This window comes from Oxyura jamaicensis, chromosome 12, assembly GCF_011077185.1.
Source record: "Oxyura jamaicensis isolate SHBP4307 breed ruddy duck chromosome 12, BPBGC_Ojam_1.0, whole genome shotgun sequence".
Taxonomy (NCBI): Eukaryota; Metazoa; Chordata; class Aves; order Anseriformes; family Anatidae; genus Oxyura; species Oxyura jamaicensis.
In genome coordinates this window covers 188,129-209,889 of record NC_048904.1, presented here as the reverse complement: position 1 = coordinate 209,889, position 21,761 = coordinate 188,129, and the positions used below count along the sequence as shown (strand labels likewise).

General features: G+C 36.8%; 1 protein-coding gene across 8 annotated transcripts in view; it reads right to left on the bottom strand.

Moving 5' to 3' along the window:
* ARHGEF3 (Rho guanine nucleotide exchange factor 3) overlaps nt 1-21,761 on the bottom strand; it is a 121,068-nt gene that overhangs the window by 34,574 nt on the left and 64,733 nt on the right. For all 8 annotated transcript variants that reach the window (XR_004754266.1, XR_004754267.1, XM_035338198.1 and 5 more), the window contains one exon: nt 20,596-20,658. Coding sequence is in view for 6 of the 8 variants with exons in the window: in XM_035338198.1 (XP_035194089.1) it covers nt 20,596-20,658 (63 nt within the window). In the remaining 2 variants the exon portion in view is untranslated. The remainder of the gene's footprint in view (nt 1-20,595; nt 20,659-21,761) is intronic.

The following is a 21,761-nucleotide window of genomic DNA, read 5'->3' as shown; positions in this document are numbered from 1 at the left end:
GAGCTCGAACAACTGTGATGTGTAGTAGTTAGAAAGCATATAAACTGCAATATAAAGGTTACTTACCAGGCAGATGCACAGCTGTTCATGAAACTGCAATTTCCTCATAGCAAATACAGATTGTACACACAGTAGTGAGAGCAACAATTTACTAGGTAATAAATACCAGAAAGAGACCACTTGATTAAATACATCGGTTCTAAGAAATTCCAATAAATTATGATTACAGGATAAATTATTACCATTAAAAATGTCCTCTCAAAAATCACAGCTGTAATTTTTCCAGGTAGAGTGTTAATCCTGCAAAGATCAATGCAGAACAAAGAAACATGTCTTGGGAACATCTGACATTACAAAATTGAAGCCCAAATTTCTATTCCGTCTAGACTCTCTGTTTGAAAATTATCTTTCATATGACTCTTATTTGTGCAGCTTATATGTTTCCTCACTGTTATCGTGGCCTCTGCTTTGGGATTTGCAGCCAAGAGGCCCTGAACTATTCCCCCCGAATTTTGTCAAATGAAAGGAAAAATAGGAGTCTTCATTGTCCTCCATGTTGGATGATTGCTACTTTGAAAAAGTACCACCTTTATGTTTAAGTACATTCCTGTAGAACTGATGAGTAGAGACATGATTCTCATAAGAACATTATGGATGCATTGTTGTGTAAACACACGTTTGGTCAGCCATCCACAGGCTTTCGAAGTAGAACATGCATACATTGTTGGAGCTTTTTCTTATTAATACAGAACAATTCGGCACTGGGAGATGAACATGAAGATCTGCCAATTTTGGGAGTTTATTTATTTATTTATTTATTTTGGTTGGTTTGGTTTGTTCTGTCTCCCCACTAACTTCATGTAATTTGCTTACTATAGAAAGTTAAAGGATGCCTTCTAACAATTGTATTTGCACTGAAATAAAACTTCATGAAACAGATTTTTTTCCCTAGGAAGATAGTAAATCATTTTTAAAGCTGCCTCGGTTTCATATCCCAGCCTGTTAGGGTGCCTGCCTCCTGCAGCTCAAGGCTGACGATGGCCCTGTGAGGCACTGAGGAAGGACTCACACCTGCATCTCCACCCCGCTACCACACCGGAAGCACAAACTAATTCCTAACCACGCAGGCACTCCAGAGGAAATGCAGAGGGTGTGGCGAGGCTGGATAATATGACACTTCATGAGTTACACTTGTAAAGAGGCACTTGGTTGAGCTTGTCTTCCTACACTACCCTTGGGAGAGCAAGGGAGGAGAAGGACAGGACCACACTGGCTGTCAGTGGGGATTTTTAAAGAGCCAGTCAAGTTCTGTAGAAGTGGCCCTGAGTGGAAGTGTCCTTTCCTGAAATTTTACAACAAAAGAGGCATTATATAAGGAAGAAATTACTGGGAACCACTTGTATGGTGTTTAAATGGGATTAAATGTAATTTAAATATTTTGTTTAAATTACAGGCACTGAGGAAGCTAAAATCTCTCTCCAGAGCACCCTGCTGACTGGAGAATTAAGTAACAAATTTCTTCAAAGGACACCATTGTCCCTAATACAAAGTATTTATCAAGACATCACAGTAGTGGTCTTTTTTGTTTGATTGATTAAATTTTATTACAACAACATTTATATTATATAAATAACTCAACATTTATCTTCAGGGAAGAAAGCATTTTCTAATATGTCTCTGTATGTGTGTTTGTGTACTTCAGATATAGATAAGAAGAAAATGAAAAAAAGGATTAACTATTAAGAATAACAGCAATTTTCCCCGCTCTAATTGATTTCACATGTAATACTGGCCAAAAGCCACTTACTATGCCCCTCCAACTGCAAGATGGGGGGGGTTAACACAGTATATTCGACCAAATTATATAACAAGTGGGAAAAAATAAAAATCAGAAGAGCTTTCACGTATACATGACCTACATGTCAGAAATAAAAGCAGCAAAACGTAAGACCCTTTTAAGTCCTCCTCTCCTATCCATTTACTTGCCTAGGAGCACAAACGTTAAACCCAATTATACCATTCATTTGCCCAGTCTGACACACACTTTGCCACACTGACATGTTAGTATGATTCTCCCCATTCCTGAGAAGTTATCTGAGTTAGCCATCTTCATAAAAATTTTGATTTCCTTGACTTTTGGAATACGTTTTTGCTTTGGGAAGGGCAGTAGTCAGGATGCAAACTCTGAGAGTGCTGGCAACGGACATGATTTTACAGCATGAATGAGATTAATTAACAATGAGTGACTTGCAGCAACAAGAAACACTGACTTTTGTTTGCCAGGTTTCTTTGTTGTTGATTTAGCAAGCATCGGTTCCTGTGCTATTAGAAAAGCACCAGAATGCCACTAAAGGCGAATGGAGGGAAAGTGCACAGATGCCAATGGGGACAGGGCAGGTAAAAAGCTAATTTTTCTCCTCCTGATAGCAATGAACTATTAGCTCAGCTTACGTTGTTTCATGAAGTCATACCCAACAAATGCTGTCAGTGTTTCCATTTTTGGACCAAAGTTTTGGATCAGAAGCTTTTTACTTTTTTAATATTTTTTAAACAGACCCACCTACTAATTTCCATAACAACCTTGCATACTCATCTGCTCTCATTGATACTCATCTGCTACTCAGTTATTTTTGCCCATTTGTGTATCATGAAATTGAGAGAACATCTGTGTTTCTTGAATACAACTTTCAAAGACCAGCCATAAGGCTGACTTCATGTTCTCCTGAGCATGATGTACCCTTTTCTAGATCATAGCCAAGGAGATGCTAGCAACATTTTTAGACTGAAAGTTAAGCAACTTATAATTCTTTGATACAGATTATAAGACATCCAAGGGAAATAATTATGTTAGTCAAGCAAAACAGGGAAACTATCTAGTGCTTTACAAACAGCCTGATATCTCAACTACAATAGAGCAATCTTGAACCTGCCATTTGCCACAGTGTAATACTCCATGACAATTCAGTAGAGAAAACCTCCACACTTGGTCCTGAAGAGTTTCACAGTTCACACAATGCCTTGCCATTCCAATTATCACAGTGATTACCAAATGTGTGTTCTACTACTGGTGTCCATTGATCATTTCTAGAATGTTCCATTTTCATCTGTTATGACCCAATATACAAAAAATAAAACAATAAAAGATGAACACGCACACACACATACCATCTCTCACCCTCATCCTCTCTATATGAGGGGGGAGCAAAACTATGGCATAAATTCAAAAAGAAGCATACTTGTAAACCTGATAATGCATCAGCAAAGGTTGGAAGCAGCCTACTGCCAGCACCAACTGCTGCAAAGCTGCATGGTCTTAGCCATGATGCGATGTTAGCAACAACTTGACTCGTGTTTAAAAGATGCTTGAAATAGGGCATAACATCTCAGACACCAACAACTCAGGCCAGGACAGAACTTCTTTGTTCATAGCCCTTAATCAAGAATCAGGGAGTGAAGAAGCCATTTTCAGGCATGTTTTACTTTGGGTTACAACAAGGCTTTTCTTAAGGTGGCAAAGTGCTATTTTCCCAAGGGAAAATATGATGAAGTCATCCACACTGATCAAAAGTTACTATAAATACTCTCAGCTGAAACACAGAAATAAGACAAATAGTTATACTGAATACTTCACCCTTATCTCAGGAATGTTATTTATAATTTCTGAAGGCTATCTCCCCTCTTGTCAACTTGTTATTCCCAAAGCACCATCTGGCAAAAGATCAAGTGCATTCTACTTTTAAGCGAACACCATTACCCAACCTGCAGCCATGAGCCGCCATGAGGTGCACCACTTGCCAACAGCTGTGAGTTTTGGACAGGCCCCTGGCCTGGACAGGCCCCTGGCCTTTGGACAGGCCCCTGGCCCGTAGGTAACTCAGCCCCTGATATAGCAGTGAGAGTCAATAATTAAAAATGGAAAGCAATATTGAAAGTCATTCCAACCACCACTGATAAAGTGATAGCAAGCTAAGATGAGAGCTGGCATCCCAGCCAAGAGAGAAGCAAGAGTGACCCACTTCAGTGACAGAACGATTTGTGGGATTGGGATAAATCATTTACCTGACCTTTCAAAAGCCTTTTTAGTTTCTGTTTGATGCAAAAGAGAAGTCACTAGAGCAATGCAAAGAGAAGCATAGGATGATCAAAGTGATCACCTAGGAAAGTGACTTTTGCAGTAACATTTGCCTGTACATGTAGAATGCAAAACTGTTGGTTGTTAAAGCCAGGAAAAATATTGTTGCAATAATCAGAATGCAACATAGGAGAATCCTGAAGGAGAATTTTAGTTCTGTAAAAAGCAAAGGCCAGAAACCAATGCTGACGTGTAGAAATAAAGTGTAAGATTAAGGTGGATAAAAAGACCCACTTCTTTGAGTTGATGCCATTCCATTAATGGACACAGCGAAATAATTTTAGAAGAGATGATATTGTGGCATTAGATGAATTCTTGTACCTGAATTTTATGGGCAGTAATATATAACAAGTAATAGATGGGTAGAAAATTTTGTTTTGAAGGCTATGCCTTAAGAATATCACACTAGCAAACAATACAGAGCACTGAGCACAGCAGAGTTCCCAGAGACATTCTTTTTACAAAAGCTCAGTCTTCAGTCTTGTACAAAAGCAGCAGTCTAAGTAGAGCTGCATGTGATCTTGAAATAAGATATTGTAGGAAGAAGTTACTATGCCATCATGTATGAGTTCCAGCCTACTACAGAATAGAACAAGAACATGCAGCATCTCTCAGTAACATAATTTGCTGTAGTTCTAATGGCTTGCGAGCACTTAAACAACAAACTCTTTTTTGGTTCGTTACCTTAAAAGACTATATATATATATATATATGTATGTCCAGACAAGAGAAAAAAAATATTTTGATCTTGTTACGTATTTTAAGACCTAAAGAGAGGGACAGAAGAGGGGCAAACCATGAAAAAGAAACCCTGCCCACACTGAAATCTGAGGAAATATCAGTCATTTTGGTCTTAGAATTATTTTAAATAATCTACCTAAAGCCAGATCTACAAGCAGTCTCAGCTAGAAGATGTCAGAACACAGCATCAGCATCTCACCCCTGATCCAGCCGGACAGCCAGGGCAGGAATCCAGCCAGAGCTGTATACACACTGACCCCTGACAGGTATGTCGGGGTTCTGTAACCTTTCTGCCTGATCAGCAATTAGCATTCAGCACGAGCCACCTTTCTGTAGGTGAGGCAAGATATTTGACTGCTGTATTTTAAAGAACAATCTTGGAGTACAGACAAAAGAAAAATATTTTGGAGCATTTTCTTCCATTTATTTTTGTTTTAAATAACAGCAGATCTTATAAAAATATTTCTAGTATCCTGAAAAGAGTCTCAATGCAAGATGTCCCTTTTTCTTTCCTTCCTTTTTTTCCTCATCTTAATTCAATAGATATCAGAGAACTTCTGCTGTATCTTTTAGATCATTTCCCTTGAATTAAGCTTCTTTTCTAGACAATGTGAACAAACACTATTTCCAAAAAACATTTTCCTCATCCACGTTCTCTACAAACTTCTTATATTATTCCTGTAAAGCAGTAAAACATATTTCCTGCTTTGGGCAAGGATAATTTCAAACCAAGTAAAAAAATGATCAGTTCAGGATAGAAGTCATATCTGGAATAAATATTAGAATTTGGGCATTCCTGGTTTTGAGTTTTCTGTTCCAGATGCTTGAATGTTTTTTTTTGTTCCTAAAAAATCAAACAGTGGAAGATTTACCTTATCAGCAGCTAAATGACATGTCCATCACAAACAGTATCCAAATGGCTCCTGATCTCCCAGCGTGACCTGCATCTTTATGGCTCTCTATCTAGGCACTTTTAAGTATGCACTTCTAAATATATACTGCAAAACAGTGGAGAATTCCTTCACAAATGAGACACACTTTAAAAAGATTAGTGCAAATTATTTTTGTAAATTTATAGCTACATCAGAGAAACAGCTATCAGAACCCGTGTGCCAGTGAGTGATTGCTGCTTATAGCAGAACTTGCACTGATTTGGAGTTTCACAGAGTTGTCGTTGATTCAGTTTTGCCATGTTATAGAATCATAAAATCATTTAGGTTGGAAAAGACCCTTACGATCAGCCTAATACAGCTAAGTCCATGCCCACATATCTCTTGAATGATGAGGATTCCACCACCTCCCTGGGCAGCCTGTTCCAATACCTAACAACCCTATCCATGAAAAAATTCTTCCTGCTATCCAATCTAAGCCTCCCCTAGTGCAACTTGAGGCTGTTGCCTCATGTCCTGTCACTTGTCATCTGAGAAAAGAGACCAGCATCCTCCCTGCCACAACCTCCTTTCTCACAATTGCAGAGAGCAGTGAGGTCTCCCCTCAGCCTCCTTTTCTCCAGACTGATCAAACCCCATTCCCTCAGCTGCTCCTCATGTGTCCTGTTTTCTAGTCCCTTCATCAGCTTTCTTGCTCTTCTCTGAACACATTCCAGAATCCCCATGTCCTGCTTGTAGTGAGGAGCCCAAAACCAAACACAGAACACAAGGTGTGGCCTCACCAGCACCAACAGGGTGATGAGCACTTCTCCCCAGCCCAGCTGGCCACACCAGTTCTGATACAGACCAGGGTGCCATTGGCCTTCTTGGCCAACCGGACACACTGCTGGCTCAAGTTCAGCCAGCTGTCAACCAGCACCCCCAAGTCCTTTTCTGCTGAGCAACTTTCTAGACACTCTTCCCCAGGTCTATAATGCTGCAAGTGGTTGCAACAACCAAAGCGTAGCACCCAGCATTCAGCCCTGTTGAATGTCATGCTACTGGATGCGGCCCATCAGACCAGCCTGTCCAGACCTCTCTGCAGAGACCTCCTGCCCTCAGCAGATAACAGAACTGCCTAACCTGGTGTCAGCTGCAAAATTACTGAGGGGGCACTCAATCCCCTCATCGAGGGGGAAGAAGTCATTCAAGTATTTTCAGGTGATGCCACTCCAAAATAATTGGTGCAAGCTTTGCTGGCTCCACCTCCTTTCTCTATTAGGCAATAACAGTAAACTGAGAACAATAAATAGTTCCTTCGTTACCTTGACAGACCCCAAGGAAAAGACCTAGTTGTTCTACATAGACAATGCCACATGGAAGAGCTATAACATTTTGTCTCTTCTGACTAATCTTTCTTCTGTTGAGGGATTGTGTTGCTATTAATGATGATTCCTTCCCACTTCCGTTTCCTATTTCTTTACCCAATGGGAAATTTTAACTCACTTCTTCTGAGTTACTTTTAAGAACTGGGAAGTTATGCAAGCAATAATAAAACATGGCTTTGCTTCATTACCTGTGTGGCTACCTGCAGATACCAGACGAACTGCTGCTATACAAAGGTACAGGAAGGATCTGTCGATCCTTCCTTTCTCAGTTACACGTAGCTTTGCATTGTGGCATAACCTCAAGCACCAGATTAAAAGAAAAACACAAAGACTGCTGAATGCATCAATTCTTTGCTTCTTAAACTAAGGTCACTAAGAGGAAGCTGAAAGATGAGGTTTACCAGTAAATCCATCCAGCATTTGTATATTTAAACCTTTGTGGTCTGCTTAATGTTGAGAACTGTTTTTTTAAGATGCTCTCATCCGCATCTCTCATCTGTAGCTTTTTAGCCTACTTAAAAGAGTGAACAGGACAGAGAGGAAGTTATTTTAAAGAATACAAGAAATGATAAATGTGAGCAAATACATCTAGCAAGAGATGTATCATTGCTTAACTAATGGTAGAAAAATTATTAAAATGTTGACACTAGTTATGTTTTCTACTAATGTAAATAAAGACCATTAAAGACAGATAATGACAGTAAGAACCAGAGTATAGCTATGCTATTTGCTACTAAAGGGATTACTTTGGAAACTATAATAAAGAAATAAATAACATTTTTCCCAAGATATATCATCATAAATTCCTGAGAATTTAGACAAGATCTGCCAGTTATGCATCTGACTCCATTTTTGACCCAAGATGCAGGTAGCATCCTACTTTATTGGTCTTATTTTTCATTAAAAAAAAAAAAAAAATATGTAATTTTAATGCTCTTCCTGAAAGAACCTGCATTAATAAGCAGTTAAAATCTTGAATATCATTTAAATATTTTTTTATACCTACAATAAGAAAAATATATATTGATTTAATGTGAAATTACTTAGTATTTGACAGTTTTACCACATGTACAGTATCTACATATATAATAGGCTCTGTGAACTCAAATAGAAAGGCAAAATAGAACAAAGATTATAAAGACCAACTGCTAACATCTTTGCCTCTACACTTAATAGCAAGAAAGGCAGAAGAAAGGCATTTTTCCCGAGCCTAATTGTTTTATGACAATAAGCAATAGGAATGCTAGATCCATCATTGCAAATTAATCCATGCTGAACGAAGCTAGAGAAGTTGCATAAGAATTAACCAGGTTAATAAGCTGAGATCATGTTAAAAAACTTCTCTGCAAAAATGATCAACAGCTTACAAAAACTAAGACACTTTATAAGATAGACAAAGATCTTGACAAATTAAATGCTCCTAATTTTGTGATCACTGACAATGTGAATGCCATAGCTTGATGCCACTTTTTCAGAAATAATTGGAGCAAAGAAAATCTATGAGATACTCCCTTTTACATGAGATTTAAGAGTGCTAACTAGTGTAAATCATGTTATAACTGCTGGATAACAAAGATTGCACGAACATATAAGACTTGTCTTATTTTTAATCACAAAAAAATAGAAAATTAAATTACTTTCAATACTATGAAAATGTCCAAACTCATGTCTCTGAAAAATGCTCATGTACTGAGCATTTTCTTAGGATTATCCTACAGTGGGGTTCTGATCAGCTAGAATTTTTTGTCTCTTCCTATTTCCTTCCAGTTGTGCTTATTTTACCCATTTGCAATGACTACAGGGTGACATAAGAGAAGGCAGGGACTGGCACTCAGGGAGTCACCAGGAGGGTTTCTGCTGTGAGCAGTGGAAGCTGAGGAGCCAGCACAAGCTCAGTTTGTGGCTCGTGCCACCCCGGCAGAAGCTCCTCAGGACAGCTCAAGGCTGCACGTCTGTCACCATCTCCAGGAGCTGCAGCTGAAGTTGCCTGAACTCACAAGTGAGAAAGCTCAGAATCCCCAAGCTAACTTTTACCAGGAATTAGGGCACTAAATTCCTTGAGAAATCTCTAATTTCTTAGCATCGCTAAGTTAAAATAAACCCATCAGCATTCTATAATTAGTGAAAAGAAGCCACAGAATAGGTAAGTGACAAGGCGTTTCTTGTAAGAACATGGTTTGTAACCCCAGATAGACACAAACCCATCCTCCAAGTCAGTTCGTAGGTCAATTTCACAAAGACATAGTCAGCATGTTCATGTGGATAGAAAAAATTAGCATAAAATGATGCTATTCCTGGTAAGAGATTCTACCCTAATAGAAAAAACATCTTCAAACATAAAAATACACAAGCTGCCTGCATTCAGAGCAAATTTTACACAGCACATGGGAAGCCCTCATGTTATTCTAAGACATGGTACAAAAAAAAAAAAAAAAGACACGGGGAACATAATTAACATGTTTCAAATGCAAGTAATAAACAACAGAATGAGAACAATAACTCACTGAAATAACACAATGCATAGAATAAATAATAGCCTGCATACAAGAATGCTCAGAAAGCTCTCAGATTTATGCCCCAGAATTAACACAATTGCCTTAATTAGGAATCAACCTTCGGAACTTTCATATAAGAGCTGAGAAACTCCATCCAGCTACTCTGCATTACTTACAAATACTTTCAGAACTTAACTAACCCATTAATAACTCACTATTAGTTATAACCAATATTAGTGCATACTGTCACAGAATGCTTCAGCTTTCAGAAAAAAATTCAGTCACACTTTGCCCCCTGCTAAGCCGCACCCTGCTTACAGCCCATCCCAAACACATCACTGACCACCTTTCACACCAACAACTGACACTTCAGACCAAAAAATCTGATATATAGGTATCTATGTACACACACAGTCAGATATACACTGACAGATCTGACACAGAGATCTGTAAGTAATAAGAGTGTATGGTTATTAAAACTTGCAACTTGTTAATATCCTCACACAGTCAGGGCCCCCATACTTTGAATGAAATTAAAGGTTTCTGGCAGAAATTCTATTAAATTCATGGGAAGAATAAATTTACAGTTAAAGGGCCTCTACTTGTTTTGATAATTACTGCACTTCCAGAGGACTGCAATTCATTTCATTTACTTTCAAAGCTCTTCACTAATGTTTACAGAACAGTCACAACTATGCAAAGAACACCAGCACTCTTTACCAAGGTTATATATTTAAGCTCCAATTATCAGACCTTTCCATTTGCACATCTCATAATTCAAAGCTACCAGAGATAAGTAAATGAGATGTGCTGAAAGGGAACATACTCAAAAAAGGCCACAAAGAACTTGAAGTTTTCCCATTTCCTTGAAGAAATGGCTTATCACACAGCAAAAGCATAATTGTGCAGTTAAATAGAATTTTAAACAGAGCAATTGTAATTCTAATAATGTTATATATACTCTTTGTATTTATCAGGTTATCTACATAGCTTAAAGTTACAGCAATACCAACAATTCTGGTTTTATTTAATACAAATTCTTGAAGCTTTAATAATCAGTTACTTACCCAAATAACAACAGTAAGCCATTATAAATTGCGGCAACTTTTCAGTAATATGCAGCTGGTATAGAATAAGCTAAATGCTCAAAACAACAACCTAGTGTTTTATTCTGCTTATTAATCAGGAAGGTAATTAATCCACTTATGCTGTAATACAGTTCAAGCCCTACATATATTAAAATTAAGTTTGATCTAAACACATGACAATGGCACTTTTTTTTTTTTATTAAATATGGTAAGGTAACGTGGAAAGGAAAATTATAAAAATATAACAGTTTTATGAGGAAATACAGAAAAATCCTTGTTTTTAACAACATACTTAAGAAAAAAACGAGTGGAATACTGCCTTCTGAATATTGGATATTGAATGTTATTTACCAAATTACATTTTTAGAAAACCAAATCAGAAGTCAATTACTCAACAAAAGTTAAAATTAAGTAGAACCACTGAACATACAGAACCAGTTATTTAAATATATTAAGTTCCCAACAGTCACATTTGGAAATTAAATGCTTCAGCACCTTTGCAAATTATATACAGATACATGTATCTATCAGTACCTAAGCATCTTTTTTAAAAAATGGCATAGTGTTCTATAGAGTGAAAAGGAATACCTTTAACAGCTAACTTGCAGCCCAGGAAAGTGATCTTTAAAGAGACTTCAATTCAGTTCCCAGTTCTATCAAGTGGTCATTAAAGAAGCCAGGTTACTGAGACAAATCAGGTGAATCTCTCCGCCATTAAGGGATTAAGCTATAAGAGGCACACAAAACTCTCAGGGCAATCTCTAACATCAGTGGAAAGCAAATGTATGCAATTTAAATAATATTTTTAATGTATAAAAATAGCTGGTGTCTTAGCATTTCTTAAGACAAAGTCAGACCCTTGCAGTATTGGTTTGCTTGTGAGCAGCAGTCAAAAATACTACTTAGGCTCTTATACAACCGTTGCCTTCACAATTAACAGAGTAACTAGAAGTATAGACCTTCTAAGCCAACTAATGACAGGCTTAGCAGTTCAGATAGGAGAGTGCAGAGAAAGTAAATGAAACAATCTTCCAATGTAGCAGTAGATCTGGATTTGACCTTGCAAATCAAATTTAGAACCAAATGAAGACCACTTGTATGAACCTTGCAGGTTCGTGTTAAAGTTACTGTATTTTCTACTGATTATTTTCATAGCTATCTAAATGAAGAAGTTCAAGTAACTGTAAAGAGCTTAGAAATTACCACTGGAGATGTTCTGTCCCTGTACAGGCAGGCAGGATGATTTTATGGCAGACCGGTGCTCAGAGTAAGCTTGAAAATTCAGTCTAATCTTAAAATCTTCTTCCCCGTTCCCCCCCCCCCATTTTAAGGCAGACTGGTAGGGTCCTGACATGTCACATACATGATAGGTTCACTGCAGGTTAGGTCTCCTATTTTCTTCATTTTCATTCATCACTGGAGCTGACACACTAATATTTTTATTGAGAAACACATTCACACAGTTCTAAACAGTAACATTATTTTTTGTTAAATACTCTTGGAGCATTTCCAAACACTTGTTGGGCTTCTGTTTGCTGGGAGCTTTCCCCCTCCTTGTTGCTTTCCACCCTGTAGCTAAGGAAACAGGGTTGAGTTGCATAACAAAGTGAGTCAGCAGCTGCAAGGAGATATCCTTCAGCTGTCCAGATTACATAGCTACAGTAATATTGGAATGGGAGAAGTAATCAAAAAGAAAATTCCAAGAAATCAAGAGATCCTAAGGGCTACCAAATGAATTTGGAAATTGCTGCTATGCATAGATAATATTCTAAGATTACCACAATGTTCAAAGATATCCCCAGAGAAAAATAATGAAATTTTATGAAAAAGCACGTTACACTTCTCAACAATAAACTTTAAGATTCACTTGCTTATATCCCTCTACATGATTCTGTATTGAAGTGAACTTCGGTTAATAGCTTGCACTAATATATCCCTTTCAATAGTAATGATAAGTGATGGCAGTACAGAACACTGCTCAAGCAATTTTTGTATCTTGGTCTCAAAGCAGCTTTGGAAAACAAACACCTTGTGGAAAAGGTAGACCTCATAAGATGCCTCTTCTCAAGCCAACAAATTATATTCTGCACTATCCTCTATTTCGCACACACACATGCAAGTTAGTGGGAATTTTACAAATACTCTGCAATTATAATTTTTTCCTGAGGTCTGAGATCCTCAAGTATATTTGACATTAGTGTTGACAAACAGCTAAAAAGGTCATTGATGAAAAACATGAATCCTGGAATAAGAATTTCAGTGAATGCTTTGTATTTCAAACTTTTTTAACCAGGATCTTTGTTTACATTTACCAATCTTAAAGTAATGCTGGAAATACAGATTGTATCATGTAAGCACATAAAGGCTGTTATTAGCAATCATTTACATACTAGTTCTACAATGATGAACTTGGAATCATAACATAATCTGAACAAACACTAAAAACATTATTTTGTGGGGGAAGTGTGACTATCATACCTGACACAAACAGGACTATAGCTTAAGTGACATTAAATGATCGCTACATTAGTAAAGAACGTAATTGTAACAGACTGTGCAGATCTGAGTAATGAAGTTGAAAAAGGCACTGAATGCAGAAAAGATCAGTGACAGGTCACAAGGCAGGAAGTGAGGCTGCTGAGCCTATGGATGAGGAACTGGGGTGGGGAGTTGGGATTTTCAGTCTTAAAATACAGAGAAGTCCTTACTTTGTAACAACACTAGATGAGAAGAGCAAAAGAGCTTAAGTTAGAAAAGGAAACATTTGGGTTAGTTATGAGGAGAGTCATATTAACAAAGATAGTGAAGCTCTACATTAGGCTGCCTGCAGAAGCTGTAGAAGCTTCTAACAAACCAAGAGGAATACCTGCCATGAAGAGCTTCACTGTCATTTAATTCATCATTTGAGAAGGAAGGATAGGGCAAATAGCCTCATGAGGTCTACCCTAGCCCTAGGATTTTATAGGGGCATAGTTGTAGATTTATGTACAAATGTAATTTCATATTGTAGTTAGTAACTTAAAATCACAGCCAAAATGTGCTTGGCATTACAGAAAGCTGTGGACTAAGATATACAGCCACAATGATTTAATGAAATCCTCACCTGACCTCTGTTCAAGACTTCAATTAGCACCAGGCTATATCACAATTTCAAACACTTCCAGCAGCTGTTTGAGGAAGAATGAGCCATCCTTTCCCTCTTCAGTGCAGTAAGTACAGGTAGGCTGTTACAGTCAAAAGTATAACACAACTTGGAAATGCTCAGCTCTGGTTAAAGGGCATACACAACGCACCATTTATACAGAGCCTTTCTTTTTCTTACAAATTCTGTCTACATGGTCCATATTATATATATGCAGAATAAAATACAGTTACCATTGATGATGTATAAAATTTAATTTAAAAAAAATACTGGATTATATTATATTTATCACTATGGAACCAACATCATTTTTTATTTTGACCTCCAGATAAACAAGCCACCAAACTATAACTCTGTTTTCTTGATTCAATTTCATTATGAAAAAGTAACTACATCTCTGCAAATATGCATCAAGTCAATCAACACACATACAATTCATTTCATAACAGATACCCAACTTAATAGCTGTCAATAACATCTGGCTAATTTCTGTTCACAAATGCTCCTGATTTTGTCATGTTGAAAACAAGCAAACGTCAAGTCTGGTTCTGTAACCTGAAAGTAACTTAAATTGAATTCAAACTTCAATTGCTGGTTTCCATTACAGGGGAATATCATAAAGGAAAACAGCATCACTCAAGAAAATAACAATCAATTTATCAAATTACTATACTGCAATGAAATATGAACGATACTGGCAAATTGTACAACCCTACTAACCACCTTCTGCCTATATAGTCACTGTACTGAAGATGACCTAGGATACAAAAGATATTAAAGGAAATTAATCATAAACTCACTGTCTGTGTATCATATACAGAGTAGCTGCTGTAGCTCGAGAAGTGCTGGGCTGCAGTTTAGGTAGATATGGCCAAAAGGGCTTATAAAGACCTGCCACAAGCTGCCTGAGCTGAGCACAAACTGCAAGGCTCGGTTAGGGCCTTCAGTTAATAACCAGCCAGCCAGCCTGAACTGAATCTCATCTACACTACTGTTAAAATACACACTGATTATTTTCAGTCTGATTGAATCAGAGATATAAATAGGGTGGTGTTTGCAGATTTCTAAAAATAATCATTTTTTGTATTTCTTGAAGATTAAGTTCCTTTTAGTCTCCCACATTTTTCAGTCACAAAATTTTCTGTTGTTTAGAGCAAAGCACACAAAATGAATGCATCTTTTGGATGAAATGTTTCTGGTTTGGGGAAAAAGCCTTAGTTCATTTTTCCCATTTCTCTTTACAGTCAAGAGAAGGAGAAATGCATGACCATGGCTGATCTCACCAAAAAACAGTAAATCTAAGAACTGGTATAAGCTCTCTCCAGTTTCACACCACAAGTCTTCCACAGCTCCCAAGACTTGATCACAATTTAAGATTTGATCAGCAATTAAAATAGACGGCAAAAGCAATGGCTTTTCTGAAGGGCATCTATGGATTATTTTGAGAGATTTCACAGTGCCTATCTTTTGCTCCACAGTTTTGCATCTTTTCAGCTTCTGAACTCTGGTACTATGCACGTCTCATCAGAAATTTATATATATATATATAAGAAGAATTGTTTTCTAGGAACCAACAATTTCCACACAAAATCTTGCTTTATTTTCCCCTTAAAGAATACAGCGAATGTTCCATTTGAATGACAAAACTGCACAATAAAGAATCCCAAAGCAGAGGAAAAGGTATGCACAATAATTTATCTTCCCCCCCCCCCCTTCACTCAGGCATTTCTATTTCCTTTTTGTTTATTGCATCTTTATGAACCTACCAATCATCCTTCGCTCTGGAATTTGTTCTGCTACTTTTCCTCTACTTTTTCCTCTGCTATTACGTGTCTCAGCAGTACAACAACTTGTTTAGTCTGTGACACATTCCCTTTTGTTCCACTTCAGACATACATCTCTTAATGCAGCTTCTAACTTTCAAAGATTTTGCAAGGAGAGTAGAGAAAGAACTAAAAAGGAGAATACTAGGTAATATACCAGAAATCCTTTAACTGTACCATGAGTTCAGAAGCACAAATTTATGCATTCTTGCACAACTGCTGGAACAACAATGACAAAAAAGAATAAGGTACACGTCTCTCAGCAACCTCCTTGAAGCCTATACCTGTACTTTCCTTCTGCAGTATCTTCCCTTTGCCAAAAATCATGTTTCACAAAGTATCAGTGCAAGATTCAGCTGACCTCTCATCATGTTTTCTCTTCAAAAGAGAAAATGAGATCAAAATAACTCACAGATGGACCTGCCAAAATTTGGGCAGGATGGATCCTACTACTTTCAACCATCCTACCAGTCCCAACCATTTATGACTGAAGTAAGGCAGAGTCATACTGAATTTGCCAACTATGTTAATTAGCCAAAGCTAATGTCTATTTTTTTTTTTTTTTTGTGGTGGAAAATATAAATACATATGAGAGAACAACTTCACCAGGCTCAGCAGGGACAATTACCCCAGTGGGGCCTCTGCACTGTAGGTAAGGCTGTTTGTATTCGGTGTACATCTTGTACATAAATTTAAATAGAAATAGACAAATAGATTTTAGACACAGTAAGATATTACAATTTGAGTTAAACCTTGAAGAAAGGTAGTACTTCATTTAAGATAACTATAGATCAGTTTTGACTTTTAGAATCTGGGTGGTTTTATACAAGAAGTCATTTTTTACGCAGTTCCCATTTGCACAGGTATGCCTAAAGAGAGTTTGCTCCGTGTTCATGCAGTATGTGGCACATTGCATAGATTTGCATTGAAGATGTGTAACTTAATCACACGTTGGCTACCTTCACCAGAATTATATGCAAGGTTTACTGGAACAATTACCCACAATTACCCAAACTCTGAGAAGTTGTTCACATAAGTAAAGAGTAACTGTATTGCAACACTATGCAGGAAGTTTGAGATCATTCCAGAATTGGGGGGGGGGGGGCCCCAATGCAGCATAACTGGCATTTTATACATTTTTCCAACAGAGCACTCATAGACTGCAGTTAATGAGAAATAGCAAGAGGATGAGGAAATATGGCCTTAAGATAAATGACATTACAAGTACTCCAAATAATACCAACAGCAGAGTCTAGCCCATACCAACCATATGATGGATTAATTATGGATTAAGACCAGTCACTTTATAATAAAGTCTGAACACAGATGGAACACTGACCACCTAGGCAATAGAGCAATATTAAAAGTCATGCATAATTCAAGCACATTGTATACGTCTTACTTGGCAAGCTGAATGCCTTTTCTGCTGTGAATGTATACGTCTTACTTGGCAAGCTGAATGCCTTTTCTGCTGTGAATGTATACGTCTTACTTGGCAAGCTGAATGCCTTTTCTGCTGTGAACATACAGCACAGCAGAGTTTAATAGAAATAAAAATACCCTGATACAATATATATTTTAATTATCTCAACTTTGATAAACTGATGCAAATGTAATCCCCTTTAAGCTTTTCAAAGCTACCTTACCGTACCTTAGCAATCCAATATTACTGAATTTATAATTAATTTTAATTAGGTCAAATAATGTTTTAATTATATTGACTCTCAAATACATAACAAATGTTCACTCAGCACTAAAAGCAATCAAAATTAATGAACTCTGATCTAATGTATGTAAATTGTGCTTAAATCTGGGTATGTTTTTGTTCATAGTTTATATTGGAGCATATTTTATTAACTTGCAAATTGACAGATGAGCATTAAGATTTCTCCAGTTCCAAATACACTAAGTTAACATTTGAAAGAATTTTATTTTCAGTAATGATAACTGTTATATATAACCAACATAAATAACTCTTCTGAGGCTTTATATAAAAATGTTTTACTTATCTAGTTCATCATGCATCTGTTGTGTGTTCCTTCTTGATATGACAAGAAAACAGAAGCAACTTCCTTGAGCTTACAACAAATTCTGCATATAATTAATAGCAGAATACTGCACAACACTGCCCTTTTTCTTCTCCTGAATGGCATTTTGCTTACGTAGGTACAATTTTATCTGGAAGAGTGCAAATGCTGCATTAGGTTTCTACCAGCTTATTGCTCTAGATACCTCCTGAGTTACTTGTGGTTTTATGGAGTTGAGACTCATGGTATCATCTATCATCTTTACAAAATGTCATCTTCTTCACAGTTATCCACTTTGCAACAGCAATTAAAAATATATTGCTTTTAGCCATCTTACTGACTGTTCTACATAAAAACCTCCAGACAAAAACGTTCATCACTGCTTCACTTAGTATAATGTACCAACTACATGCAGCAGTCCCAGATTTGTTTTCCCAAAGAGCACTCAGCTACAGGAAGTAAATAGTCTCGCTGCTTTCCATGTAAGACTCAGAAGAACTGGCTGCCTTATCCTGACTGAGGAACGTAAGTATTTGCGCTCCTCCAGTAACAGACCTGGCTCAGAAGAGGATTGCACAGACTGAAGACCTATGTTTCAAAGGTTGGGTCTTAGAAAAGAATAAAAATGACAGCAGTAACAAGGATTGAAAGCACAAACAGAAAAATCTGGAAATTGAATCTCTAAATTTAAGTAAGGAGAGACATCCTTAAATTTAAGTAAGGAGATAAATTCAGAGAACTGAGGAGCTGTAGTTGGCTGTTTTAAAGATGAAAAAATACTTAGCTGTGTATGACCTTGAAAACTGTTTCACTTTATCTGTTACTCCAAGCTATCATAGATTATCTATAAAATATAAAATTTGCATAAGAGATATTAACTATATATCTGTAAATTAATACACATATGCAAATCACTCTAGAACATATCACTACTTTAAGAGCACAGCATGCAACACTACAGGTTGAGTCAACTGTGTAGGCTGAATACAAAGTAAGCCTGTCTGTGTAGGTCAACATGAAAAAAACACATTGCATAACCTTGTCCTTTAAAAACAGACTTCAGGCTGTGCTACATTCATGCATTCAACAGCCCTCACAGTCTGCTGGCCACATCTGTCACAAGTTATCACTAACTGTTTGACATTGAGGGGATTTACAAATCCAAGTCTTTAAGCTGTCAATAAAATGAGCCAAGACCAACCAGCCAGTTTAATAAGCCAGTTGATAAACTTCCAAGGCATCCAAGGCATCAATATGAGTCCAGATCACTAAGAAAATACAAAGATTATTTAATGTGCTTAGGTTACCAGTCCTGGTCCTGAGTCAGCAAAGCTCCAACCAGCATTTCTTGTGAAATGAAATTCTGTCATAACCGATTCCTCTTGAAAAGACAGGTGTGTCTGGCCATGGTCAGTCATAAAAACATTTTACATCTATTTTTATAAAAATATTGCAGCCAGATGATGAGGTAAATTGGCAGGAGACCTAGCCATCCCAACATGTATGTTGCTTTCCAAGGCATGGAGCAACTCCAGTCTTTAAACAGTTAACACCCTCTCTCTTTCCTACCCTCCACCTCTCCTGGACAAAGGCATTGAACAGATGCATTTACACAAACCGGAAACTTCCGATAGAGTCAAAAATTGCCACATCTTTCCGTTGTCAAACACCAAAGGCAAGCAGTGAAGAAAACCCTCAAGAACAAGAACAAAGCATGAGGCATGTCCTGGAGGCAAGGAGCTGAGGCAGGGCAGCAGTAAGTGTGCCACATACCTGGCAGTGCTTCACTGCCTCAGCAGCTCACTGAGGTGAGCTGTGAGAAGCGAGTGGGAGTCGTTCACTTAATTATGTAAGCCAGGAAGCATGCTGTACAGGAAAGTCTATTATGCTTATTTATTAAATACATATATTTATTGATTTTATTACAGAGCCTGAGAGATTTAATACCTAAAAACTTTAATAATATACAATTACCTCAGTTAGAATGTAATTTCTTAATAAGGAACACATGCATTCAATTTTGGTGCCCCTAGCCACTGCCTGGGAAAATAAATGCTTTCACTGAGGATATACATATAAGCTACTTGGCCCATCTTTTCAAATATATAATAGAGTTGCCAGGCCAAGAGTACCCTTAAGTCACAGCTTTACATGGAAAACAGCATGTACTGCAAAACCACCACACACACACGCTTTGATTTGACATCCACAAAACTCAGCAGGAAGATTTTGGTCCCTAAAGATTATTTTTAAAGTAAGCAGATATTTGTCACAGCAATAACTTGTTTTGATGTTGTTTTTTAAAATAAAATCAATACTCAGAAGGTGGAAACAGTATACACATTAAAGTATGTTTTTTAAAGTATGTTATAACTGCACAATTTATAGAATGGGTTTTTGGACGTTTTCATCACATCTGAAGTGTGATAGGAAATCATAGGTGTATTTTTAGCACATCACTTTAAAATGATGCGTGTAGATCTCATAATTGCATTAATATCACATTACACAGCTTCACAACACCAGTGACATAACTGAAATAAACCCTCTCATATAGCCAAGCAATAGGATAAAAGGTCTGTTTTTAAGTCCCGTATTCACAATGCCTTTTTGTCCTGCTAATTATTTACTAACAAGAGATTCACTGCTTTACTGTCATTTTAACTTCAATTTTTCTCTTTATAAATACTAGTACAGAAAAATGCAAAGCACTGATATAAATAACATTTAAATTTTTAATAATAAGCAAAACAAATTATTAATGCTACACATGCAAACAATCCAGCTAAAAAGACAAATGGGTTTATTTCATAGAACATATAATAACTAGATTTTATTTTATAAGGAGGGTAAGAATAGGCAAAAAAAGGAAAATAAAGAAGTTACTCACAGTTGTATCCAGGCTGCAAATACTGATTGTATCTTCATCCTGAGTACTCTGTTTTCGTTTCTTCTAAAAAAAAAAAAAAAAAAAAAAGCTTTAAGAATACCACCAACTACCATCAGCCTGATCCCAAAACAGGTATACATAATGAAGTCATACACATAGATATACACAGTTAATATCTTTCTCTCATCATCATTAGTCATTATAATTATCATGCATGTGAATACAAGCTCTATTTTTGTGTTCAAAATACACTTATCTGCATATAAGTTAGTTAAAATGTTGGTTCTTTTTCTGCTCACAGTGAGTTAGGTTCACTTAAATTAACATACCTTTATTTTTAACTAAAAACATGAGGAATTATTGCATATTGTAAGTTGCACCGGGAAGTGGTTGAGTCACCATCCCTGGAGGTAGGGACATGGCTTAGTGGTAGACCCAGCAGTACTAGGTTAATGGTAGGACTTGTTGACCTTAAAGGTCCTTTCCAACCTAAATGATTCTATGATTCTCAAATATACTGCAGATGAAATATACTGCAAGAATTTAGTTCAGTTTTTGTTTTGGAAAAGGAAGAGCCCTCCGCGATGTCATTTCACTGATTGATCACAAGATTAATCTTTGTGCCTTTCAAATAAGAAGCATGAAATTTCATTTATCAGAGCCCTGCATTTTCTACCAGACTAGGAATATTTAAGAAAAAAGAGAAGTCACAGAATATATGATCCCTTTTTATCCACCTGTTTTGTCTTCCACTGTCAAGTAGAGATAAACATTCACAGGTAACAGCTGGGATTTAGTTTCTAGTCTACAGAAGTCAAAAGATGAGCATTAAAAGCAAAACAAAACAAATAAAAATAAAAATTAAAAAAAAAAAAACACATGCTCCAGATCTCCTATCTTTTTATATTTTCTGAATCTCACAGAAGTACTAAATACATCTTAAAACAGTCAAGAAATGGTTTATATATAATATATATATATATATATATATATTATATATATATGAAATACAGAAGCGTTGCATGAACACACACTATACCTGTGTCACTTTAGGCTACAGTAACTTCAGTAATATTACACTAAATAATCGCTCCTGAGAGAAAGTTGTAATTAATAATGGGAGAAGGGAAAAAAAAAAAAAAAAAAAAAAAAAAAAAAAAAAAAAA